Raw genomic sequence first — 27,972 nt, forward strand, 5'->3', positions numbered from 1 at the left:
GTCAGCATGTCCCTTGTGAAAGCCAGATATCCTGAAGGTACAAATTGAGCCTGATGCTTTGGCTTTGGCCCCTCCATAATAATAACCTGTGATAATCATGGTTTACCTGAAGCTTTGTCTTACAGGGATGTGAGAAGAATAAAAACAGTAAAGATCTTGATTTACTGAAGTACGGTGCTAAAGGAGCTGGTAGAAATATATCTCAGACAGACAGAGATGGTTAGGACAGGAATGTGACCTGCTCATTCATTTTTCAAGCATTGCTGGACTTGAGATAAAACCTGTAGTCACCACAGCGGAAACACCCCATAGAATGACATTTTCTTTACTGCGTTTTTGAAAGAGTGGGAGGGAAAATGAAATAAACTGACAGACAACAATATATCTTAAGGTCAGGAGGAAAATGAAAGCAGTGAGAACAAACAAGGAAAAAGCCATTCCTCACAATTCTAGAAACTGTCCTAACAGCTATAGATTTTAATTCTTGTTCAAGCTCACCCAGAAATGTTGAACTTGGCTTCCCACAGCACCCTGACCCCACTGGCAGTGACCCAGGTAGCCAACACTCAGGGGATGTTCATTAATCCAGCATCTGGAGGGTTAAGAAGAACCTGCCTAAACACATCGCTATCCACAGTCTCTTTTTTCCTTCGGAAAATGCCAAGTCACTCTTTAGCAAGAGGCCAGGCGAGAGGTTGCTTAGGAACTAAATTACTTCTCATTCTTAGACAGTGATGCTAGCTGGCACCCAGGGTGTGTGGAGCGTTCAGAGAGGGGCTGGAGCCCTGAGAAAGCTGCAAGCAAAGGGTTGCAGGGTCATCCCAAAGACCAACCATCAGCAGCAATCACTTCTCCCTGGGCTCTGGCAGGAAAACCTTGGGTTTGGTCCAAAAAGGGAACCCTAAAAGGCAAGAGATGTCTAAATTAGAAAGGTTTTAACAATGTTATAAGAGGTGGTGCATGCGCTCATATTCTGTGTTGGGGTTTCGCTGGCACTGTGTCCAATGGGAAGAAGCAGGGATGCTTCAGGAGGAGCAACCTTTCATCCAAGATTTCAAAAATGCTTTCAAGACCCAGTAGACATGCAGCCCACAAGGCAGTCAGCTGTGTCTTTGAGTCACTCACAAGATTCTTTTAGGTAAAAACACTGCTGAAGAAGATTTTCCCCTAGATGCTTTTAGGAGAAGTCAAAGTAGAGAGCAGAAGCACCCCGGAGGAAGCTGCCAATACTGCAGCTTCTCAAAGAGAAGTTGTGTCACTGAGGCTGTCCCGTCCTCATGCCATCTGCCTGGGGGAAGCTGTTTCAAGGGAATCACAGGAAGAAAGATTGCTTAGTCAACAGTTCAGACCCAATGAAGCAACAAAAACTGCAGGAAGAAGCCAAATTGTCAGATTTCCACTATGTGTGCTCTTGGGGAAAGGACTGGTTTGACTGAGCCATGCAGGAAAACTTGGAAGTGGCAAGGTAGGGATATGAGAAGTCATATGCCTCTCTCCTCATCTGCTGAGATAGTCCAGCAGCTTGTTTTGACAGCTCTATTCAAGATTTTACACCACTAGCACTTGATGTAAAACATGCCCAGCTTTCAGACTTTGTAAAATAGAAAATCCCAGCAGTTCTCTGGGATACACAGTCTCTGGATACTCAGGAAAGGGGGTTAGGCCGAGCCAATGGATGAGTAGCTGGTAAGGACCTCATTGGCAGGGAGCTGCCAGACATAAACTGCTGTTCCTGAATGATTTTCTGGATGAGCATAACAGTAAGATGTCCATCTTCTGCCGGATTTCCCATCCATCCACAGAGATCCATTTGGAAATCAGTCTAAACCCATTATACTCCAAGATGACATCTTGCAGCTCAGATTGGATTGAACCATGTTCTGTTAGATCTTCATGCTAATGTTCAAGTTAGTCCTTTTTACCCCAGATGGGCTTTGCACTTTAGGAGATGGAGTCCCCTAACACCTAAACAAAAAACCCCAAGGACCAAGTTAGACATCTAATGATGCTTTCTGGGAAGGTCCTTCACAGATGGTTCTTTTCAGCACCATCAAAAATGATGGAGAGGATGAACACAAAGATAATCAGATAATCACACTACAAACCCAGATAATTAGTTTTCGAAAGACTTGGCACCCTTGTGCCTGTATCCCTGAGCCCAGCAGACCAGCACAGATGTCTACCACCTGGAGGGGACAAATCATCTTTGCAGGAACCACACCGACACTCTATATGGATGCAGAATCTGTCACAAGAAGGTCAGGGCACCCAACCAGATCTTTTCATATGTCAGTTTCTGTACTATTTTATGGAATATCATGACGGAGTTCAGGATCCATCAGGATTTGAGATTAAACATATGTCCTGCAAGCATCCTCTCCCATCCTGTAGAACAAAGATGTGGGGAGAAACACACACTGAAGCAAAGTTATTCCCTAATGGACAAAACTGCAGCTTACCAACCTGAATGTGAAAGAGACAAACTTGTCATTTCCCCACTACTTCCACTGTCTCCCTCCTAAATTCCTGTGCACCATGGATTCACGTGAGACCCCAGATTCATGTGAGACTTTTTGTACTCCAGGGTAACCCAACCACCTCAGGTCAGTTCCACAGAAGGAGCAAGAGAAATTGCAAAGTTCCCAGGACACAAGCAGCTGGAGTAGCTATAAACCAGCTCATGGGATGTTCTATTCTAGGCATGGCTCATGCACGTAAAGGCCCCAGATCTCCTCTCCCACATGTGGGTATCACAGCAGTCCTGTGGACAGAGCCACCCAGACAAAGATATGGATTGCATCCCTGTAGTGTGATCAAGTCAAGATGAGTCAGTTCACTATAAAATTCTCATTTAGTGTCTTTCTATCAGCTCCCAGACAGAAAACAAAATAACTGTCTAGAGAAAGAGCCCAAGGAGAATTCAGCTGGCTACAGCAGGTGCTTGAAACTCAGTGCAATATGCCAGTTTGCAATCCTTGTCTCCATCTTTATCTAGGTCACGGATTTTTTGGCCAAGGCAGTACAGATGTCAGGGACTAGCAGATGTTCTACATCAGTACCTTCCAGTGCAGGTACCTTCCAGTACATCGTACCTTCGAGCGCAGTACCCTCCAGCTTACTTCACTCAGGTCCACCACACCTTCTGGAGACCTGGACTAAGCAGGAACCCTCCAGGCTCCTGGGTGATATGGGTTTAACTTCAGAAGATGGTTTGATTTTGGATGGTCTCCATGTTATAGCAAAAAAAAAATAAAGCCATAAGGCAACCACCTTCCACTCTCCAATCTCCCTCTGCCACACACCAAGGCACTCTGTTTTTCTCCAAAATTGCTAAATCCTGTAGTTTCCTCTTTTGCCCTACAGTCTTTCCTGGCACCTGCCTCAGCATGCTCAGGAGTTTCATCTAATATATTTTGACATCTCCTGTCTTGCTGCCAGCCAAGATTCATAGCCCTTCCTTGGGATGCACCCTCCCAGGGTAGACAAATCCACATGGATTACTCCTTGTACACATCCCCATGGGATGAGAGGTTTATTTTTCACCCTGCTGCCCCTGCACAAATATAAGGAAGGGCTTAGCAAAGATTTGACTCGGACTTCAGTACCTGCAACCAACTTCACCAAAATGTGCTGTGCCATTGTTTTCTCTTCAAGAACAATTCTGCCAATCTCAGTTCATGAAGAAGGGTGGAAATCATCTACCCAGAGTTCCAAACTGTTCTCCAAACAACTCCCTTCTCTTCTGCCTGCCAAAGGCAGCTCACATCTGCAGAGCTGCACTCACTGTGCTGACAGCCAGCATACCCACCCTGCTCCCCTCAAAGGGCATGGGAAAAGGCAGCGGGGATGGAGGACAGAAATGTGCAGATGGGAACGTGGCAGGGGAAGGAGTGGGAGACTTTGACCTGCAATTTGTTTGCTCAGCATTTTATCACTGGGTGAAGCAATGTTTCGTTTGTGGAGAGTAGGAGAGAGGAGCCTGTGTGCAAGAATAAATTTGGGATAGGGGGAGTGCAACAGCTCTTTGCTCCCCAGTTTTAAAGCCCAGGAGGCAACTTTTCTTGCACCTTGTCCCTTTTTCCCCTTCAGTAACCAAGTCAAGGGGCAAGAAAAGAGGACACAGTGTGATACTGTAGCTCATTTCGTCACTCAGGGACGTTGGGGGGTCACGAGAAGAGAGGATGGATGGCCAAGTTGGTGACAATGGTAGCTTAAGATAGGAGTTTTACATGAGGATTTGAAAGGCTCCCTAAGACTTTGCCACCTTTACACTCATTTATCCAAAGTAGGATGAGAACTTGCATCAGTCAGAAAAGATTTCCCTTTCTTGTATTTACTCAGCTCTGTGTCCGTCCATCTGAAAGGTATCACCCCTATCCTCCTCACATGATTCCCAAGCTCTCAGTTATGTTTAAAAAAAAGAAAGGAAAAAAAGCTCCCAAACCACCACTCAGCAAGCAATACACTATGAGGACACATGTTTTTGCGCTCACTTGAGCTAAACCTCCTCCACAATTTTTCCTTTCGCCAAATGTTTCTGAGTGGGAGCACTGGAAAAATAAACTCCCCTGGCACGGTGGGACGCAGGCGGGTGGCCAGGCTGAGCTGAGCCCCAGGGGCTCACAACCACGGGCAAACCCCTCGGAGCCCCTTCCCAGTCCTCTCTGCAGCACAGGCTGTCAGCTGGGAGACATTTACTGGGAACAAGTGCCTATTGTCCCCATCAAGACTGAGAGGCAGCTTGGTGGGATAAAAATATAATCAAGTGGAATTTCAGCCTTCCTTTTTGTCCTCTTGGCTTTACTTTTACTCTCATGTCTGCATAAAGCCCTAGCATTGGTCCTTCTGCCTGCCTTGCTTTTAAACCTAGATAGGCAGCTTTGAAATGACACCTTGAGAAAATTATTATCATTATCATCTCCAGAACAGGTCTCTCCTATTATTACTATTATTTTTCCCTTCTTTGCCTTGCAGCACTGCTCCAGCGCACAGCAGGCTAGGGGTTTTGGATAGCGTAATGGGGAGGGTTGCAAGATTGAAGGTGGCAGGAAAGTAGTCAGGTTTGCTGGAATAAAGACCTGGGTAGTACCTGGTTTCCAGGGCACAGCTGAAGGAGTTCAAAGCAAGCATGTGTCAATGATTGCAAGGTCCATATTGCCTCTCAGGAAGAAATCATGGGCAGCTCTGTCAGGGCATGCCTGCAGCTGATGCCCATCTGGTTTCTTTGGTGCCTTTGATTCCTCATGTGGGATAAATACACCAATTTCTCCAAGGCAACGGCTCCTGTGATCCTTGCGTGACATTTGTTGCACATATGCCAACTAATAATAATAAATATGCTAGCACTATTGCTGAAAGGATACACAGAGCAATAAAAAACAAACAACACTTAAGAAGGACAAGGAGAATAAAAGATGGCAAAGGAAATCAGTAGCATGGAGTTAATGATCGGAGATCAAACTGGAGGAACTAACAGCCCTTTTTTCACAACCTAGTTAAGTGTATGAATATTGAAAACCTTTTTCATAATCCTCCAGCGGGGAAACACGCATCAAGTCTAACAAGTGAAGAAAAAATTAGCAGCCACTTCCCCTAGGAAAATGAGGACATTGGTAGAAGCTGGTTCATAAATTGGCCACAAGGATAAAAAACTCCTATTATTCCAAAATCCTGCTGCAGGATGAAAGAGGGCACTAAGCAGGCATGAAACCCCTGCATCCCTGGAGGCCAAATTCTACTCAGGCTCCGCAGCATCTGCCCCATCCTGTTTTCCCCACAGCTCCCTCCCCAAGTGCCTGGGAATGGTGACGGTCAGACACTCTGCAACACAAAAGTATCTAGGAGCAATTTCAAGCCAGATCAGGACTCCAACCACATATTGATTAGTCTTACTTCCACCAGACAAGGCCTTCCCCACTGTTGAAAATAAACCCATAAAGGCTAATTCAGTGTGCTGCAACAAGTCGGATGAATTCATCCACGCAGACTGGTACTGCCTGATGTTCCATCCTCTGTATCCCTCAGTCCTGAAGTTCGATGAGGCAAGCAGTTGAGGACTGGCTGCCACATATAGACTGCCACCCTGACCTTGCTCAAAAGCATCTTCACTTTCAATCAGTCCTCCTTACAGCTGGTTCATTTTATTTTTATGGTGTCTGTCATTAAATAAGCCTCATTAATGCAACAGGAAGATGAGGTTCACCTCAATTTTGTTTAATGCTGTGACTCAGCAAATCTTAGATTGCACGGGAAGAGGTGAGGTCTTTGGGAGCATCCTTGGGCCAGTGCTGGCCAAAGCATGTTCCAAGGAATCCCCAGGAGCAGGAAGAGTCTTCAATTCATTTGAGGAAGATATTAAGCTCTTTTTGCTTTAGAGCAAGCAATCAAGGCAAGCCTGGATGGACTCTGAGCAACCTGGTGCGGTGGAAGGTGTCCCTGGCCACAGCAGGGAGCTGGAACTAGATGATGTTTAAGGTTCCTTCTGACACAAACCATTCTGTGATTCTATGATACCACAAAGTATTGCTCTGACATCAATACTCATCTGTTGATGATATTCTAGCACTGGAGGTAAGTGCAGTGATTTCTACACAGAGTGAAAAGACAGACAACATGAAGCCTGATCTTGGGGAAAACTGATGCAGAAACCAGATTCACTGGACAAAAAAATGCCACTGCTTCTTGGCTGGAAGCAACCAGAGTTGTGGGGTCTCTGGGGGCATCTCTGCTTTCCTGGGAAGGCTATTGCTTAAAAAATTAAAAAGCAGGCACAGCAGTTCTGAGCTCCCCAAAACTTTCTGAGCTTTTTTGAATGGTCTTCACTATGCAAATATGACTTTCTGAACTTTTATTTGGTACCACTACATAAATTATTTTTGGCTGCAACCCTTTATGGTTACAGACCCAAATTCTGATTGTTGTGGCAAAGAACAAGATTTACCACATGACAGCAACTTCAGCTTGTGTTTGTAAAGGACTACAAGACCACCACTGTCACTTCTTCAAAGGATCATTCACAGGTTACAGCAATTAAAGATTTGGACCTGAAGGTTTGCTGAGGTGCAGGCTGAACTGACCCAAAAGAAAACAGCCTCATCTCTACTCCCAGCATGTTACAGCCATGCAAAACTTGCTAGATTTACTCTCCTGAGAGTTGAGATTTGGTTCAGTTTAGTAAATATAAGCTTGATGAAGATGCACTATCTGTCCTCCATATCCTTGTTATCCCAGGCCAAGAACATGACTGGGAGTTTCCTGCTCCTCATGATGCAGCTCCGGCAAAGTCCCTGAGAGCCCACGTCACCATAACCCCTGTCCATGAGCCCCATCCATTCCCTGGATGCTCACAGGACTCTCCTCTCCATGTAAAATATACTTTTTGGATTGAGACCCCTCCACACAACACCACACAGACTGCAGCTTCTCACAGTACCACATGCTTCACTGACTGCTACAGAATAGCTGAAAGTATTTGCAAACAGCGATTAAGCATGTCTGAAGTTTGGCAGTGGGATTTATGTCAGCCAGGAACTGAGAACTGGTCTCCAAAAGTTATCACTTGATTTATTTCAAAAAGAATGAAGGAAATTATAGAGGACACATAGGTTATGGAGAGAAGATGGGCAGAGCTGGACCACAATCCCAATATTGTCCTGGCACTGATACTCAGCTGTTGATGATATTTGTCCAGCACTGGAGGGAAGTGTGGTGAATTTTATGCAAAATGGAAAGATGGAGCAACTTGAAGGCTGGTTGAGCCATTTTCAGCTTAGAAGCAAACTCACACTTGCATGCAACAGGCAATAAATTCAATCTGCTAAGAAAAGCAAAGACAGGCTGTGTAAACTGAAAATGCCACCAGCAAGCAAACTCCAGCCCTGAGGCCCTTTCTTGCCGGTCTTAAGTTTAAAAACAATGATTGATTTTTAAAACCACTTTGCTTCAGTGCTCTAGGGCCTAGCTTTTTATTATGAAATGGTAGAAAAGGACAGAAAAATATAAAAACATAACCAGCCTTCCTTTTTGTTCAGTAACAGTCCCCAAACCAATCAAAGTATTTGAAACCAGTGAGATAACTGTCCTGATTTCAGAGAGGACGAGTGTGGGTGGCACCTCCCGGCACGGGAGAGGACGTTTGCATTGGCAGACGAGGCAGAAAGCCTCCACACAACCTAGGGAAAAGGAAAAAAAAATGAAAGAAAGAAATAAAGAAAAAAAAAAAACCCAGCAAATAAACAAAAGCATTCCTAATAAACTGGAAATGTCATACTACATCAGGGATCACAAGATCAAGCCCAGAAAGGTCCAAGTGGCAAGAACATGCTGTTAAAAACAGATGGGAAAAACAAGCCGGGAAAGGTTGAGACTGTGTTTCTAAACTTCTGTTCCCAACACAGCTTTTAGAACTTGTGCTTTTGTGGCTGGGGAGACAGCAGGGTGAATTACCAGCTGTCTGCATCATCCCAATAGTCCCTGTAGAAACCTTATAAACAGGAGGATGGGGGAAAGAGTTTTACACTAAAATTCCTATCCAACGACTTTGGAAATGTAGATTTTTCCAGCTTCCTAAGTGCAGGCTCATCACATGTGGAGTCAGGTTAATAATACTGCTTTTTAAAATTTTAGCCTTGGTTTTGTGGAGTCCTGCTTGAATGGGATTTGCTTCTCACATCATGGCTGTGTCCAAGCAGAGGTTGAAGCTGGGTTTCTGTATTCTCTGCAACACATGGAGATGGCCATGTCAGCCTTTCTGTGCTCTTTCCTACTCATCTTAAGATGGACTTCCAGAAACAGCTCCACTCAGTGCCATAAAACCAGGTGCTCGGCGACCAAAATACAAGTCATGTGCTGGGAAAAGTGTGTTCCTGCTGACAATCCCCTAAAGGTTACACGTTACATGAAAAGGAGAAAGGAAGACTAAAATAAAATTGACAGAAGATGGTACCTTCTGCCACAAAGCCTGCAGAGAGCTGTGCAGAGGAAACCTCTGTGCCTGCCATCTCCATGCTCAGCCCATTGTCCCAAAGGTGACTGGAGATGAAGTTCCTGGTGACAAACTCCTAAGATATACCGGATGGTACCAGCTATTCCCTGAGACGTTCAGAGGCCTTTCAATGTAACAAAATAACAGAAGTTTATTGTTCTAGAGGGCTTTTTTTATGTAGCTCCTTCCCCCAGGCCTGAGCACATGAAGACACAGCTGGAGCCAATAGAGCTCTGCATGCACAGGGACCTGTTTGGGGTGCACAGTTTTCAGACGCATTCAAGCCAAGATCTGTTATTCAGAGAAAGAGGGTCTAGCCTGGAAGAACTCAAATACTTTTGAGCTCCAGCACCTGGAAGATCTCAAAAGTATTTGTAAATATTGGGGTTTGGCTCAAGTGCCTTTTTATGCAGGAAGAGCGTGGGGGAGAACACTTTTCAAAGCACAAACCAAATGCTATTCTGAAATTTAACAAGTTCGACTGATTTCCTCTATTATTTTGCATTCCTTCGTGCTTTAGGCTCCAGAAGATGCCTAAATATCCCAGTGCATAGGCTGCCAGCACAGCTTTTCCAGCCCAGCAGGAAGTAGGAGATATCTTCAGGGAGAGCCTATTTTTGGAGAGTTATCCAATTCCAAACTAAGCCTTCAAACTTTTTGTTGTTATTATTTGGATTAAGACAGCATAGTGGGAGAACTGAGGCATTCTCACAGCAGATCACATTGCTCATGCTCCTTGCTCTCAGTGGTGGAAGAGGGATTTTGTATGGATGCAGAACATGGCTGAAGCCCATGGCTAACATCCTGCAGGATTTTGTTGAAATCCTGAGCTGATAGGTGGGCACCTGGACACTTGGATGCAGCTGTGTTTAAATTTCAAAAACTGGTTCTTAATTTGGAACAACTTATCCTGTGTGAAGCCAAGATGGATGGAGAAGACTATTTTCTCTTGTACCCAAAACACTCCAAGTGAAAAACATGTATATAACAAAGAATTGCATTACAATAGCTTTTCACATAACCCAACATGTCTGTAGAATCAGCAGCCAAGAGCAGGACACCTCAGAGCCCCCCTGCTGAACAACTAGATTACACTAAATTAATTGCAACATCCAGTATTGGGGTTTTTTTTCCTTTTACAGCTCCTATCTTATACATTATAAAACATTTAATCGCCATCCCTCAGCTTATTCCTTAAGATTAATAAATCAAAACAGAAACACTGGGGAATATGTAACAAAAAAAAATAAATACTAAAACCCCCTTGGCTGAATTTAATTTCTATTAGACTCCTTAGTCATGATGGAAATGTTTTTATAACCACAAACCTCCACTAAATTATCTTAACAGCCTCTAGCTGTTGTCCTGATGGCCGAAACAGCACAGTAAATTACTGTCTCACCGTACAAAATTATACGCATCACTATTACACCATGTTTCAGTCCCAGCCTCTCAAAAGTGGAGCAGATTTATTCTTATTACCCAACTGAGCTCACCCACCAGCACACACATGTGTCCTGCCACGTGTATACTCCCAAAACAGAGTAAATCAACTGATTTTGGCACAAACGCCCTGCCCAGCACACAACAACCACTCACCTTTTCCCCCTCCTTTCCCATGTCTGACTGACTTTCCGCTCATCAGGTTTTCCTGTCTGGCAGCTGGACTGAGTTTTTAAACTGGCTGAATTCACTCTTAACCTTATCCGATGAACTTCAAGGCAAAGCACGTGCAAATGAACTTGGCTCAGGAAACTTGGAATTTCTCAGCACGAGACTGCAGGGACTGAGCATGCTGGGATGCAGCTTAGGAATGGGGAGATGAAGATGAGACTCAAGGATGTTGGTGTCTGGTTCCCAGCTCTGTGATAGACTCGTTGCAAGCCCTGAAATATTCACTTAGACCCTGTACACGGTAATTTCCTACTCATAAGGCAGGGCCACTAAAGATCCAATATCCAGGTAAGCAACCTGGTAGCCCATGGGTGGAAAGGTTGGAATCTCACTGAGTGTCCAACCTCTTGTGCCAACTCTTTGCTCTGTTGGGATGTGCAAACCTAAAATAATTTGTGTTTACAACCTGTCTCAATGTTATAATGCCAAGACCCTGGAATATTCAGGGTAGGTGTATGAGTATTAGTGAGAGTTCAAAGTGCAAGGACCAAAGCTTGAGGGAAAGAAGATGAACCCAAGCCCAGGCCACACCACTGGCTTTGGGAACAAAAAGGATAAAAGTGGGAAAATGGAATAAGCGATATGATAATATCTAGGAATATATACTGACCAGGAATGAATATCTTGAGTTACAACTTGAAGAGCACCAGAGCCACATTTCTGATTGTGCTTTGGCGTCTCATTTTCCAGCAAACCAGTATTTTGTTGGGTATTTTTTTGTTTTGTTTTGCATGTTTTTTTTTTTTTTTTTGTTTTGTTTTTGTTTTTAAATACATATAACAAGTCAAAAGTCTCCCACACTTTGAAGGAAGGAAATCCAAGGTTTTAACCAGGCCCTTCCACACTTGTCTGACAAAGCAGAGTTTAACCATGCCTAAATTACAGCTGACTCAGCAGGAGTGTGCACAGCAGAGAACACATAAACCCCAAACATGTCATTCTGGCTTCTCACCTTCCTCCACAACCTGAGTTACGGTTGGTTAGTGGGAGGCTCCAGGTACAAAGAAATGCAAACAACAGGCTTTAAAAGCTCTTAATTACAAACGCAAATCTTGAAGCTTGTCCTTCCCAAGTGGTATTCAACAACTCAATTCTGTCTGAAATTCCAAGCGTGTCAGAGCAGCAGGTCCACACTTCACCCCATATGCCTTAATGACAACATTTAACAGCACTGAGTTGGTCATGGCAGATTCTCCCAAGAAACAGGATGGACAGAGAAAAATCACCAACAGAACATTGTCATGAAACACCCTATTTAACCAAGAACTCATAAAAAAGCCTCGGGATCAATCTACACATTGCACAAGTCATGATTTGTTTTATGCCCCTTTTTCTGTCCCAGTCCAGAGCAATCCATGAGGCCCAAGATAAACTCATTGTCAACTCCCTGTGAACATCTAACACACACTCCTGAGCACAGAGTATTTTGTGAAGCACTGTCCATGACACCAACCTGTAACATGCTCTGCATTCTGCTGCATATGAGGTGCCTTCAGTATTAAAAAAATCCAAACAAGTAAACCTTGCAGGCAATCTTTTTCTCTACACATGACTCTGTCTTCAAATCTTGCTCCTCAATGCACCTCCCTGCGACAGCACATGATACATCAGCCCATCTGCATGCCAGCTGGCTGTACTGATTTGATGCTAAAAAGAGTGTATTGATTGATTCCCAGTTGAAGCCTCAGCCAACATGTTTTGCAAGTGTTTGAGACAACGGCCTGATCCCTTCAGGCCCTCCCTCCCTTGGGTTGACTTTGAAGGGAGTGTAAGGCAGCGGCTGGAAATGGCTTTGGGAGCAACTCTATGGCTATAGTGATGGATCTACCTAGTCTTGGACCAATGCACATCCCATTACAGGTGAAAACTCACTAAAAAGGAAATAGGAAACAGCCCTATCTCTTAGAAAGACCCATCTCCAACTGTTTGACTGCTTTAAACCTCAAAATAACAATTTTGTTCCTTTCCACTCTTTTCTTCACGCCATTGACTTCTAAAATTGCAGATATTCACATTATTTATCTCATCTATTTTATAAGGTGCAAATTCAGAGTTGGTAGGAGGAGACATCTTCTCCCCCATTGTACATCAACAGCAGAGGCAGAACTTGCTGAAGGATGAAGAAACAAAAAGATCTTACAAGTTTTAACATCTGTGACCTGCTCCCCTTCTGCATCTGATGCCAAGGGGTCAGCCACATTTGGTCACCTCTCCTAAGCACAAATCTCGCCTCTCCAAGAGTGGGTTCCAAGATGGGATGGGACATCACTCTCTTTGGTGATGTGCCAAATGCTTTGGGCCACCTCCTGAAGAAGGACCATGTGGTGCTCACATCAGAAGTCCCACAAGCCAAGCTGAAATGCTGTCCCCCCTCTGCATGGACAACAGCCCTGACGACTTTTATCAGGACACTTTCTCGTTCACTTTCTTTGGAAGGTGGCTGTCCTTTGCTGCTTTGGAGGCCTTCTGTGTAAAGCTTTCCCAGGCTCCTAATCACTCTCATCACCCATCTCCAAAGATGCTAGTGTCAGGGGTCCACCCACACACACATTGCTGCAGGATAAAGTCCTGATTGCTGGCAGGAAAACTTCCTGCTCCCTGTCCTGCCTCACTCCATGCACACAGAGGGCTCAGAGAAGGATCTGAACAGAAAATGCTCAGTTAAAACCTCAAGTGCCAATTTTGAACCCTTGAGCAGGGACCAGCCTACGTAATTTCTCAGCATCTCCTCCTAGTCAGGACAGCTAAAAGGACCCCTGCCAGTCCATACACCCCATACCTTCTGCATCTGTTCTCTCCTTTCCTTTCATTTATATTTATTCCCCTCCCTCAAAGGCTTTAAGGAGCCATGATCACAGAGTGCCCGCTGTCCGCATGGCTGCCCCTATGGATAACATATGGCCATAACATGCTGGAGGTAGCAGTAGGGCTCAGCTGCCAGCTCTGTGCCCCTCTCTCCTGACACCTTGGCCCTGTGCCCTGACCCCTGAAACAATGAGCTCTTCTGTTCCCCACAGCCTGCTGGAAACTCCAGCCTGACATTACGTGTGGTGGACAGTGGGCGAGGCCAGCAGGGAAGGCAAGACGGGAGGAGAACACAAGCCTCAAGTCATCGATTCTTCCTGCGTCAAAGCAAACGAGGTTTTCTCTGGAGCTTCCTATCTGGAGGGAGCTATTTAGGAACAACACAGTGACCCAGAATCAAAAGAGCTGTGTGCAGTTGATGGCATGGAAGTAGAGTGGCTGCTTTATGCTGTCAATCAGCCAGAAGGGGTATTTACAGAGGGGCATTTATGGAAGGGGCATGGAGAAGAAAAGGCTCTGGGGAGACCTCATTGTGGCCTTCCAGTACTTAAAGGAAGCTTATAAAAAAGAGGGAGTTTTTACACAGGCAGATAGAGATGGGAAAAGGGGGGAAAGTTTTAAACTAAAAGAGAAGACATTTAGCTTAGATGTTAGGAAGAAATTCTTTACTGTGAGGTTGGTGAGGTTGTTCAGAGAAACTGTGGATGCTCCATCCCTGGAAGTGTTCAAGGCCAAGTTGGATGAGGCTCTGAGCAACCTGGTCTAGTGGAAGGTGTCCCAGTCCATAACAGGGGATTGGGACTAGGTGATCTTTAAGGTTCCCTCCAACTCAAACCACTGCAATTCTATGATTCTATGGTTTAGTGTCCTTGCCCCTTCCTGTGCTGGAACACAGCACCTGTGGGCAAGCAGTGTGAGAAAAAAGGAGATCTGGAGTTGCTGATGTGGCTTCTACAGGAGTGGTAAAGGAGACTTTTACATGGAGAGGCAACTACCGAAACCCTGAGCTGAATTGCATAGCCAACCTTCCCTTTTCATGGGGCACAGTTGCAAGCCAGGAGCATCCAGAGAGCAGTAAAACTACATATTCACCCCTACAAATAAATAAATAAATAAAAAAGCCAAAAGATCCTTAAATGACAGTGTGGATGAAGATCTGAAGAACAGATCGGTAGCAATGACTAATAACCCCATTAAACATCGTTACTGAAATTATTATGAGATTTAAAAAATGCAGACAAATGAAAAAACTGCCCATGTATGTGCAACACAGCTCTTCAAAACTGAAAGTTTAAAAGACTCCCAGGTGTCACTGGTAGAGAGGAGAGAAATGAAGGCTTACTAGTCACTTCTGGAAATGAGACATAATCCCTGGTTGGATATTATGTTATGTGGCCAGAAAATGGATTTAGCAAGTCAACTTGCAACTTCTGGCAGCCACAAGAAAGTCCATTGGCTTGTTCTGAAGGTCAGTGAGGACCCAGAATGGGTGAGGCAGCAGCTAGAATCATCAGCAAAACTTAATCACTGAAAATCCATGAAATTCAGGAGACCGCAAATTTTTGACTCAAAATGTTATTTCCATCTTACCATATGGATGCGGGACCTGGAACTCCACCAAAGAAATGTCTAAATGCCTTCCAAAGCAAACGCCTTTGGAAAATACCAGGTCTAAATGGAATAAGATGCATAACAAGTACTGAAATGCTATTAGGACAATATCTTCGATCCGGAAGACATGATGGAAATAGTTTGGATGTGTCCAAAAGGCGTGGGGAAGCAAAAGAAAGAATAAATAATAATTTAAAAAAACCAACCAGAAGATAGTTCAGTCAATAGATTTTCATTTCTGTCAACAGATTATTATTTCTGTAATAGAGAGAACAAACATACAGCATTTAAAAATTCAGAGGCCATGTGGAGTCTGGAGTAGGCAGAGACAGAAAAGCTTTTGAAGCAACAGAAAAGAAGAAGCCATCTGAACACAATACAGAAAAGGCTAAGAGCTGTTCTCAACTAGTCCTGCCTCAAAACCAGATCTAAACTATAAATAAAAATGTTCCATTTCTGACCCAAGAGAGAACTTCCTACCCTGAACACACATCATTTTGGGGCGAGAATATTCACATTTGGATGGAGAAGTTAATTTCTAGGCATTACTGTAATGCAGACAACCAGACTGATGCAAGATTTCCCAGATGAGAACCTTCTCCAGGAAAAGTGCACAAGAACTCAGCAAAAAGATAGGAACCAAATATGAAAACACAAATCCACAGATGAAATCAGCTCCCCCCTTTCCTCCCAGGTTGCTGAATTTAGTCCAGATTCAATGGAGAAACAGGCACTGCTGGCTATCTTACACAGCAAGAAACATATGCTTCCAGCACTCAGATTTTCCTCCTGTCCTTTAAAGGCACAGCTTGCAGGCTAAAGACAACTAAGAACAATTTTTTTGACCAAAGCTGCTTTTTACATTTTTAAAGATTTTCTATTTAAACACAGCACATATTTAAATTGCTGTATGACTAGATATGATTGATGACATATGTATGATGGCACTCTGCAGGCTGGCACACTGACCTTGAGGAAATCCTCTTTGTGTGTTGCAAGGTCATGTGCAACTGTGTATGCCTGGCAGCATGCAAATGGTCTGGATTCTTAAGGTGTTCATCGTGAATTCACACAATGAATATTTGCTTTTTCTGTCACTAATCACAAAGAAGAAAGAAAAATGATCATAGAATTACAGAAGATCCTGAGCTGAAAGAGACCCACAGGGATCACTGTAGTCTAGCTCCTGACCCTGCACAGGACACCCCAAGAGTCATGCCATGTGTTCAAGAGAATTGTCCAAATGCTTCTTGAACTCTGTCAGGCTTGGTGCTGCAACCACTTTCCTGGGGAGCCTGTTCCAGTGCCCAAGCACCCTCTGGGTGAAGAACCCTTTCCTAATACCTAGCCTAAGCTTTCCCTGACACAGCTTCATGCTGTTCACTCAGTCCTGTCACTGGTCACCACAGAGAAGAGATCAGTGCCTGCCCCTCTGCTTCTATAGCAGTTGCAGACCACAATAAGGTCTCCCCTCAGGCTCCTCTTCTCCAGGCTGAACAGCCCAAGTGCCCTCAGCTGCTCCTCAAAAGGCTTCCCTTCCAGAGCCTTCACCATTTTCGTGGCCCTCCCCTGGACGCTCTTTAATAGCTTTGTATCTTTCATACACTGTGGCACCAAAACTGACCCCAGCTCTCGAGGTGAGGCTGCCCCAGTGCAGAGTGGACCAGGACAATCCCCTCCCTTGCCTGGAGTCAGCTGCCAGGGCACTGCTGACTCACATTCAACTTGCTGTCCACCAGGACGCCCAGGTCCCTTTCTGTGGCACTGCTCTCCAGAATCTCATTCCCCAGGCTGTCTGTACATCCAGGGTTGCCCCATGACAGGTGCAGAATTTGGTACTTTCCCTTGTTAATCTTCATATGGTTAGTGACTGCCCAGACCTCTAATCTGTCCAGATCTCTCTGTAGGGCCTCTCTGCCTTGGAGGGAGTCAACAGCTCCTCCCAAATTATTATCATCAACAAACTTACTAAGTATCCCTTTGAGTCCTGCACCCAAGTAATTTTTTAAGATGCCGAAGAGCACTGGCCCTAAGGCTGAGTCCTGCAGAACCCCACTAAAGATCAGTCACCAGCCATGCTCTACACTGGCTCCATCTACAGAGCCTCCCACGTTCACTGCCAATTTGCTGTGATAACCACAAAGCTGGTTTCACTTGTCAGCAAGGTGGAGAAGCTACACAGAATAGCAGCAAAATGTCTTTCAGCTCTACTGCTACTCTACAGGCACCCTGAAGTAAATAAAAATCTCTCTCTAATGTCTTCCACCTCCTGAGATACATTTTGTCACCACCGTTAAGGTGCTAAAAAAATCCACCTAAGCATTATGATAGGAAAGTGAGACTTTAAAGACTTTAAATGATTACTGAAAGGAAGGGCCATTTATATTAAAAGCAGTAATTTCTAAATGTTTGGATAAACTCATCTCAGAGAGACCCTTGATGACCTTGGAAGCCTCATCATCCAAATCCCTGATGGATGTATTATGTACTTCTCTGGACAAGCTGCAATCCGTGTCCACAGCTTCACACATCCTCAGCAGCTTGCGAGCAGCTCGGAAGCCCCTGGCTCAGGTAGAAACCATAAAGCCAAGGTGAGTTTCCAGCTGTGGGAATGACCTGGAACACAAGTGCAGCCAAATCACAGACTTGCTCCGTGCTGTGGTTTCCCCATCAGACCAGACCTTTCATGGCAGATGTGGTCTCCCCAAACAGAGCACGTGGAATCCCAGTTGCCTCAGCTGCTACTGAATACAGATAAATAATTTTTGTTCTGCCTTTGAGTCACTACTATAAATTATGTGCTTCGGTCTGGTAAACACTTTTGCATCATGTCTTCCATCTGATAGTTGCTAAAAGAAAAAGGGGGAAAAAATTGTTTCAGTATCACTTCTGCTCTCTTTCAAAGAGAAACAAAGCCGGCTTCCTAGCACACTTTTCTTAAGTACTGTTTGTCTTTCTTAAGTTCAACCTGTGCTTTGCCACCATTAATCTTTTACATCCACTGTGGACTGCCAGGACAATCAGCCAACACTGAAGTCATGACAGATAGCTGAGGATTCACTCAAGCTGTCTTAGCAAAGCCAAAGTACCAGGAAAATACACCAGGTTCACCCCCTACACAACAGACCTTACCTTTGTGGGCATGTCCACCTCAATGGACATGCAACGCCTCAGAACACGCATGAGTTAGTCCTAACCAAACCAGTTTGGGTTTCAGCAGCTGAAGAGCTGCCCCAGCACGTATGTTGGCAGCAAACAAAACAAAGACTGTCCACCTTCACAGTGAGCTGGGCTACAACAGCTCTCCTGCTTCTGAGATTCATGGCTCCATGTTGCACCTTACAGAGGTGTAAGAAATGTTGGGTTAGAGGCACCTCAGGAGGTTTCTAGTCCAGCCTTGCATTTGAGGTGTCATGAGATCAAGTCAGCTGAAATTTTCTCTAGTCAAGTCTTGAAAACCTCAAAAGACTGAGACCCTGCAGCCCCTGTGGGAACCTGCTCCTTTGCACCATTACCCTCTTATTGGAGGGGATTTCCTAAAACCCAACCCAATCCTACAAATCTGGATTGTGGCTGTCACTCCTTATTTTGTCAACTTCTACAATCAAGAGTTTGACTCTGTCATTCCCACAACCATCCTTCAAGTATCTGCCTGTTACCAGATCACAATTATCATGATGACAGTATATCACCACCTGACTGTTTCCAGAAAATGCTACAGTGGGCAAAGGAATGCAGCCCCACACTCAAAAAAATGACCCCAAAAGGAGGTTGTAGGGAAGAGGTCATGTGTTTTGACTCATCAGCAATGATGCAGCAGAGAAACAAGTTAGAGAGCGGGACCTTTGTGCAGCATTGCACAAGAGAGCTGGTGTAGCAGGAGCGCTGGCAGGCACTGCCTTTACAAGCAAAATGCACCCCCTGACCTGCAAAACCTTCTCTGGTGGAGCAAGTGTTCATCCCTCCTCTGAATCACGGGGCAGATTACAATAGCTAAAATATATGATGGTCTTTTGGAATCAAGCTAGGAGATTACATGGGAGGAGCAGGGTGCAGCAAGGCAGTTTGACAGATGGAATAAGTGCAAACTCATGGAGTTTCAGTGCAATCAAAATTTCTACAAAGAACTTGTCAGAAGACTTCCCTGAGTCCCATCAGGAAATCCAGGTGACATAATCAGTGCCCTTAAGCCTCTTAGCTATCCCTCCCTGCATCCAGGCTCAAAATCCATAAATTCACCCAAACCAGCACTGGAAGGAACTTGTGGAGAATTTGTCAAATTTATTCCACTACCTCAAAACATATTCAGCTCTCTGAAGTGGAGTTTGGCCAACCTGCACTTCAGAACTGCCAGGATGGAGACTCCAAGCCCATCCCAAACCATCTGTTCCACTGCACCACTCCTCTGGCAATCAGAGGTTAGGAAGTTTTTTCTACACTTGTTTCCCTTGCTGTAGTTCAAGCTCAGCACTTCTTGGCCTCCAATCACCAGCCATGCAGAACAGTTTACTCCCTTCCCCTTCACAGCCACCTTTGGCATACTTGAGGACTGTTATTTCTCCTCTCAGCCCTCTCATCCCCAAACAACCCCATTCCCTTCAGTCTTTCTGTTTTCTATATTTTTGCTCATTTTTTGGTGCTTTTCTCTGGCGTGTCTGCAACTATTTCCTATTTTTGTTAATGGGTAGAGCATCCCGAATGAGGCATGGCACAGCTGAGCATGGGAGTGACAGATTAAAACTCCTTAGAGAGAAGAGAGAAAAAAAGGAGATAATTTTGCACAATACCTATCTTTTGTACTTTGCTGCAGAATAAAGAGATATTCTTTCTTCTCCCTCCTACAAAATTTCATCCCAATCAGCTCTGTGCCAAACTCCACCAGGCATCTCCACTACTTAACAGCCTATGATATCTCTGCACTAATGGTCCTACTTCAGGCCACATCCCACATTCTCATTTAAGGAGGACATCCTTACAATGCATTTTCAGGTGGGATATGAAGGATCTACTTCAGGAACCAAAATAAGCCCTTCATCAAGGAGCTGCCCTTAGGAACGGGGCTGCAATCACTAAATCAGCCCTTTAACCTCTTCTTGCTTGTCCCATCAGAGAGGAGCAGCTCTTCCAATGACCTTGATTCAACTGCTTTCGCTTGATGTAAGAATGACACTGATGCACAAAGCCAAATCCAGATAAACCAGCTGGGAGGAAAAAAAAAAACAAAACCCAAAGCAATGAAGGACTGTAGAAATGGTACACGATGAGAAGCTTTTGTTTTAGTCAGAACTGCAGACACTCTGACTTCATGGTACATAAATGAGCAGGCAGAGCACACTGATCTAACGATAGGGAGCTGAGCTGCTCTATGACAGCACTTGTTTTTTACAGTGCTTCCCTGCCAGACAGCCCACCCCCAAGCCCATCGTGCCGGGCAGCGGACAGACGCAAAACACTGCTCCAAACCCACGTCTAACACAGGAGACAACAGACGGGCATGTCCAGCAGGAGAGGACCAGGAGACAGTGAGTCAGTACAGGACCAGCACAACATGCGCTGGTCTTGGCTCATTGCTCACACAACTAAAGCTCGGGGTTTTGTTTAGGGATTGGGTTTTTTAAAAAAAAATTTTCACATGCGTTTTAAGGAGGAGCCAGGAGGAGAATTAAAAGACAGTTCTGTGCTTGTTGGCTGTGTACAAGGAGATCCCTTCGTACATGAAAGTCCGAGAGGCAAAAGGTAGGAACAAGCTTTTTAATAAGGTCTGTAGCAACAGGACAATAGGACAATCGTTTTAAACTGAAAGAGGGTAGATTCAGACCAGATATGAGGAAGAAAATGTTTTTAAATGGGGGTGGTGAGCCACTAGCACAGGTTGCCCAGAGAGGTGATGGATGCTCCATCCCTGGAAACATACAAGGCCAGGCTGGACAGGGCTCTGAGGAACCTGGTGGTCCCTGCTCATTGCCAGGGGATTGGGATGGATGAGTTTTAAACCTCTCTTCCAACACAAACTGTTCTATGAAAGTACAAGAAGTGTATGTCTGAAAAAAAGCAATTAAGCAAGAGGACGAGGCAGCTTGATGTCCCAAGCAGAGCAGAGGTGAAAAGAGATATTTTAGTACTTCAATTACTTTTGACCTTCAATTGTTTGCTTAGCTTTTATTATCAATATTACAGTAGTATTTACAGCCAAACTGCCCAGAGTCTACATGAACCCCTGTCTGCAGTTGTGAGGCTGAAAAAAGGCACACTTTGTCTCACCTTTAAGCAGTCATTGTTTGATCATTTGAATGTCCCTCAACAGAAGAGAAACTCACAACACTGATATTTCCCAGAGCGCTGTACAAATAGGTCCCACAGTCTCACATAAACACAATCCTCCAAAGTGAAACAGAGCAGGCACTGCTGTAAATGCAGATTAATGCTGCACAGATCAGGTGTGGAGATCACCACACCTTTCTCAACCACCCTGGATGGAAGTCAGAGAGAAAATTTAGTACTTTCCTTTCTTGCCATGATCTCCTTGAAAAATAAAAGCAAAACAAAAACAGGCTTATAAAAGCACAGCACTTCAAGGACAGCGTTAGCAACACACCCATGTGCAGACACATACATTTGAAATGCACTTGTCAAAGAAAAAATAAATCTATCCTCTCCCCTGTGTCAATAAAGCCAGAGCAGGAACTTCAAACCCCATTAGCAGCATCCTGCAGCCTGAGATTTCTCCTCTGAGATCTCAAAGCAGAACATAAACTGAAGCCATAAGGAAAGTGGCAAAGCCAGCGATTCAGCACCTTCCCTTTGAGGCCATACAAAAGCTGGCATAAACCGCCTTTTGTGCACGAAAACAAAAGTCCAACCATGTGCGTTTATTGTGGACAAAGGCAGGTTTTATGGGAGGAAAGCCATCACCCTCAGGCTCTGGACGAGCAAGCTGCTCTGAACTACTCTCGAGGAGAGCCTTATCCACATGCCAACACCCTAAATGCACACCACAGCTACATAAATACAGTATCAATAATAATGCATTAAAAAGCAAAGGTACAAGACACCACCAAGTGAGATGCAGTCCAAGCTAAAGGCCAACACTTTCAAATCCAGCCACTGATGCAGGAAGCTGGTGCAACTGGTGCGACTGGAAGGGAAGTCCCACTGACCACAGCACCGGGACTGCTTCAGTGCAGGGATCCCCTCGAGTGACATCTGCCAAGCATCGCTTCCTGCCCCGCCGAGGCTGCGTGGGATGGCCGGGCACATCTCAGCATGGCTGCATTTCCTCTTGGGGGAATGAGGATGTTTTGAAAACATAGGTGGCTTGCAAAGCACTTTGGGATGTGTGTGGATGAAAAGCACTCTTATGCACATCGATAACTAGCACTAACCGCTGGCGTGTCACATCCTCCATGTAGAGCATTTAGCAGATTTATTCAGCTCTTGCTGGAATGCCAGAGCACAAGCTGGATATTCAGACAGTGATGTGAGCGCCCTTTCACGGGGCAGATGCTGGGGAGCTAATGATGTTTGATGAGTTAAAGCCATTGGTGACTCAGGATCAGCAATTAGTTGATTTCTGCGGGAGGAAGGTGCTTTGCTCCATTAAGCTAAAAGCATCCTCCACAGTTCAGCATGCACCAAGTCATTCTGTCCAGCTCCCACAAAGCCTGCCTACATTCATTAGGGGGTTGATACTTCCCACATAAACACTCAGGTTTACCTTACTGGATTCCCTGGCAGTTCCATCCCTCAGCCCTGTGCCAACCTGATATTCCCTGGAAGAGCATAAGGCACACAAGGAAAGAATTGCCAAGAGCAACTGGACACACAGTCTAATGCAAAGGGATGCGGTACCACTGATGTTCACGGGGCTGAACCCATTTTGGGCAAGGCTAATAACACTCTATGACAAATCAGACACAACCCCAGTCCTGCTCTAGCCTGCAGTATGGGACTACAGACATCCATCTCCCTCTCAAGGGTAGGCAGTGATGCTTCCATCAATCAATAACAGGCACTGGGGAGACACCAGCTGCACTTGTTCTGCCTGCCAATCCCCAAATGCATGCAGGCAAAAGCAACAGGACCAAAGGATGATCTGGCTGGTGTTCCCCCAGGAAGGGAGAGCATCCAGCTCCCTCCCAGAGGCTGCATTCCAGTCATCTGAAGGCTGGCTGAGCCTGGTCATTGGTATCAGGGAGTGGGACTCTTGACATCCTGGGGAGCGATGTGCCGAGTCATAGGACGGCAGTGCGTTTCTGAGCGCTAATGCTCGTGGCACATGGCAGGACTGTCAGGCGGAGGACGCAAAGAACAGTTATTTCTTTCAATGAGTGGGGAATGTGACAGAGCTGGCATTTGGACCCTCTTTTTACAACTTCTTTGAAGTGTTTGATCTCAGCCGCTAACGACACAAAGGCTATCGAAGCGCTACTCGTGCTATCTTCAAAGGGTTGGGAGGTTCAATGATTAATAGGAACCCTGCACGGGATGGGGGAGAGCGACTGTTATGGGAATGTTGGGGGGATCCAAGACGCGTTAGTACTTTTACTCTTTGGGACCAAGGTACTCCCAGCCTCCCCTAAAACAGACGACTTCAAAGGCGGGGATTGTGACCGTCGCAGGTCCCGGGTGAGCCCGGCCACCGCGGGGCGCAGCCAGAACGGCCCCAGCGCCGAGTGTCCGCTCCAGCCGTGGCCGTCACCGCCCACCCCACCACCCCGGGGCAGGGAACAAGCCGGGGGGCTCGGAGATGTTCCCACCCGCCTTCCCCGAGAAGTGGGGAGCCGGGAGCGTTCGTTCCCCGCCCGGGCAAGGGACACCCCTGCCCAGCCGAACCTCCGCGGCGCCGGGAGAGGCGGCGGCAGGTGCACCCGGGCTGGCGGCGGAGAAGCGGGGATGGAGGCGGGGGGAATGGATCCCAGCTTTCCTGGGGCCGAGGTAAGGATGAGATGGGGTGGGCTGAGACTTACGTATCTCCGTAACTTCTTCTCCGGCGGTGACTTTCGGAGCCAGCCCGAACACACCACCTCCCCGCCGCTCATCGCGGCAGCCGGGCGCCGCCGGGCGCTGCCTCCCGGCGCTCAGCGCCGGCCGCGCCGGCCCATGGAGGGCGGGCGGAGGTGAGTGGGTGAGCGGACGGATGGATGGATGGATGGATGGATGGGTGGATGGTGGGTGGAGGGAGGGATGGAGGGAAAAAGGGAGGGAGAGATGGAAGGATGGATGCGGGGGGCGGCGAGCGCCTCCCCCCGCCGCCGCGGCCGCTCGGCTGCGAGCGGGGAAGCAGGAAACTGGCTCCTTCCCGGCTCACCACGCCTCCGCCCGCCCGGCGCCCCGCCAGTCGTGTTAAAGACACAAACCCCGCGGGGAGAGGGGCTGCCCAGCCCCACGCCGCCCCGAGGGGCTGCCGCTCGTCCCTGTCCCCCCCGCACTCATAGAATGCCTATGGAGAAACTTTATCCATACTGCAGCAGGTGATCCCTAACAGCGCAACGTTTCCTTAATTAAAAAGTACAGCTCCTCCCCTGTAAGGTTTCATTACCCCAGGACCCTTCCCCTCTCTTGATGGAAAAGGTCCTTCTCACCTCGGAAAGGTGAGGCTGGTTTTAGCCTCTCTGTGCTCAGGGGCTTGTGCCTGAGATGAAGGTGCCATAGGAAAACAAAGAGGTTGAGCAAGAAACAGCCAAACACCAGTGATGCCAAAAAACCCTCCTGGAGGAAAAAAAAAAAAAAAAGCAATAAAAACCCACGAGGGGAATCAATAAAAGCTTCGTATTTTATTATTGATTTTTAAGTAATGGAGCAGTGGCCACTGAAAGGGGATTTGACTGCCACTGGAGTCTCATGAAGACAAGCCAGGTTTTGTATTACAGTGTATCATACCCTGGCTGAGATTCACTATCAACTTTTAGATCTAGAAGCACTGTACATTTCAAAGCCTGATCCTCTCCTCCCCAGCTCAGGCAGTAATAAAACATCTCTCCACAGCCCTTCGAGTTGTGTTATGCTCTAACCTTGTTTTCACTGCACGCTTTAAAGCAAAACTTGGGCATGGCACCCATAAAAGCTGAGTCCTCTTAGCCCACGCTCATGTGGAAAACACAACGATTTGCTAGGGATGAATTTCTAAGACCTGTCTCTATACAACAGCTCTGCCCCAAACCTGCTTGGGCACATTCAGTCATCCCTGCCTCAGCTTCCCTGCCTGTCCAACCTCTGTGGGCAGGGATGGTCCCTCCTTATGTGCTGTAGCTGGTGCAATAACAACTCCATGCTGGCTGGATGTGCTACTGTATGTCACACAACAACAATCTTTATATAAGGTCGCTCGAGCAGGGATCTTGCAACACTTCAGAGCAGTAATTGCAACTTACAGTGCCTCTGGGAGGTAGGAACAACACCTCTTTTCAAGATGGGGACAGCACGGTTAAGCCATATGTTGTTTATCATCTTTGTGAATGCATAAAGTAGGGGAATAACCCCTTACAGAACAAGTCAGTCATTTGTTAGGAATGTATTTTCTCAACAGCTTTGTTTTACTGCCAGTGAAATGCAAAGGCTAAATAGGAAGATTTTTCTACCTTCTCACTACCCAAAGGAAGGGCTTGATCCTATTCCAGTGCTGTGCAATCTCTGCAGAGAGAGGCTATGCTCAGATCAGCTTGCCCATCTCTGCCAACGCAGTGTGTGTGATGGGGCTGAGAGCAGGGGAGAATGGGGAGGCCTTAGCCAGCATCGCCTTATTCAGTGCACTGGAGCCATATCAATTTACAACGCATGAGAGCGAGATGCTCACCTGCAAACTCTCCTGGGTTAGAATGCACTTTGTGCATTCGTAGAGAAAACTGTTTCCTGGTGGCCTGCACTTGAGAGATCTTCCCAAAACAGAAATTTCAGGGAGGCTGGTGAGCTATTGGGGATTTAGAAAGACTTAATTAAGAACAGATGATCAGGATTAATACAAAGGTATCATGCAAAACTATCTCATGGTGTATGTTAATGATTCACAGGTTAGGAATTCACTCATACTGACACCAATGCAAAGTGGTATCAGTTTGAATACCAGTTGCAGAGAACCCTGTCTGCATTTTTATGTTAACAACTTCCACCACACGGAGTTGGAACACTTCATTTGGGTGATGGATGTTTAAAGAAATGCTCCATAATTATCATTGTGTGAATTGGGATGAATTATTCTACATGTTCTATGACAGCCCTTGGTTTATTACCCTGCTCCTTTGCTGTACTACTCCTTCTCTCCACTTATCCCCTATTCTGGATCCCATTTACTGAATTGGTTACATCACAAGATATATCCGAACAGTGTCCAAAACATGAAGTACCCCTGTGAATTCTTTTTTCCATGCTTTTAGTGATGCCTGACAGGTATCTCAGTTTGCTGGGACTTTTGGATGGGAAATAGGTTGCATTTTCTGTACATTTGAATATGCTGCTGTTCTCAGATGTGACACAGAATCACAGAATCATTAAAGTTGGTAAAAGCCTCCAAAATCATCTAGTCCAACTGTAATATAAGCTCTGTGCAGAAAAATGCTTCAAACAAAGATGCTGCACGTGAACGTGCCTCATCAATTCCACTGTGGCTGTACGCAGAGTGGGAACAGTGAGTTAATTCTGGCATCAGGCTTCCAGATTACATATGATCCAATGCATGTAACATTACAACGCCTTATAATGCTGGCCCTCCTTAAAGCTTTTGGCCAGGAAGATACACAAATACTACCCTCAGTGCCCCTGGGAGTTAAAGACGATGTCTGTCATGAGCACAGCTCGATTTGGCAGCTCTTGCACGTTCGTAACAGTTTTTACCAACTTCAAGCTGTTCCTCCAACCGGCAGTGGAGAATGAACTCAGGCTGGCCCCAGCTGACTGCGTAAATCTCTGGAGTGTGAGCTAACAGCCAGCAGCCTTGGCGGAAAAGTGTGTGAAAACCACATCGCTGTGTTGGAAAAATCTGACAAGGGAGTTATGCGAAGCCATTGAGAATCCATCTCTGCCAGCAGAAGCAACTGAAGGAGGAACAGCAAAATTAGCAGACATAGCAAGGGAGAAATTAAGAGATGCCATGTAAGAAATAATATTTCTTGAACAAGGGTAAGGCTGAGAGAGAAACATTTTTCTAAGAAAAAGCCCTTGTACTGTCTTTAATGTGCTGGGGTGCACGACAAAGTGACACTTTCTTCTGCAGAAACCTCTGGGGTTTTTAATCGTAACCTTCAGTGTGGTTTCTTGTTCATATCTGAAACCGAAAAATCAGAACTTCTAAGAAAGAAACCACAATATCCACGGCTACTCCTTCCTGCTCCAAATGTATTCAAATGAGCTGTGCCATCTGCTGGCAGACGGGAAAGCTGCAGAGGGAGCAATTCTCCGCTCCCAGTCGCTGGTGCAAGCAGTCGGGATGGAGACACCGGGCATTTCCTGTGGATTAGGGACCAGCTGGCTGAAACGCTTCGGGCTACTTACCCCAGCCAGGCACAAATCCCTTGGAAATGCCCTATACGGTGGTTAATATAAACCGAAACAGGCTGCGGGGTGGGGAGAGAGAGAGGAAAGGCTTGAAAAATCTGCCGTGCTGCTTGGCGCTCCTTGCCTGCTTTTAATTCTGAGCGAATGCTCAGTCTCCTGAGATCCAGCTCCACAACAATAAGACCTGACTTTATCTTCACGCAACAGTTCCTGCAGCAGAGCGGGATGGGAGTAGCTTTTTGATTTAATGAAGAATTTTCAAGGTTAAAAAAAAAAAAATCACCTCTTTCAAGAACTCGAGTCTTTTCAAGCTTTCCACCCTCCATAGAAGAGCACAGCAAGCCCCCCAGAACGACTGCAATTGAAGCCAAACCACAAGACAGTCCTTTCCTTCTTGTGACAGGCAGCAGCTC

General features: G+C 45.9%; 1 protein-coding gene across 4 annotated transcripts in view; it reads right to left on the bottom strand.

The window, feature by feature from the left end:
* GAB2 (GRB2 associated binding protein 2) overlaps positions 1-24,245 on the bottom strand; it is an 89,753-nt gene extending 65,508 nt beyond the window's left edge. For all 4 annotated transcript variants that reach the window (XR_008435756.1, XM_053970628.1, XM_053970627.1 and 1 more), the window contains exon 1: positions 24,040-24,245. Coding sequence is in view for 3 of the 4 variants with exons in the window: in XM_053970628.1 (XP_053826603.1) it covers positions 24,040-24,111 (72 nt within the window). In the remaining variant the exon portion in view is untranslated. The remainder of the gene's footprint in view (positions 1-24,039) is intronic.
* Positions 24,246-27,972: the final 3,727 nt, after the last annotated feature.

Source organism: Vidua macroura, chromosome 2, assembly GCF_024509145.1.
Source record: "Vidua macroura isolate BioBank_ID:100142 chromosome 2, ASM2450914v1, whole genome shotgun sequence".
Classification (NCBI taxonomy): domain Eukaryota; kingdom Metazoa; phylum Chordata; class Aves; order Passeriformes; family Viduidae; genus Vidua; species Vidua macroura.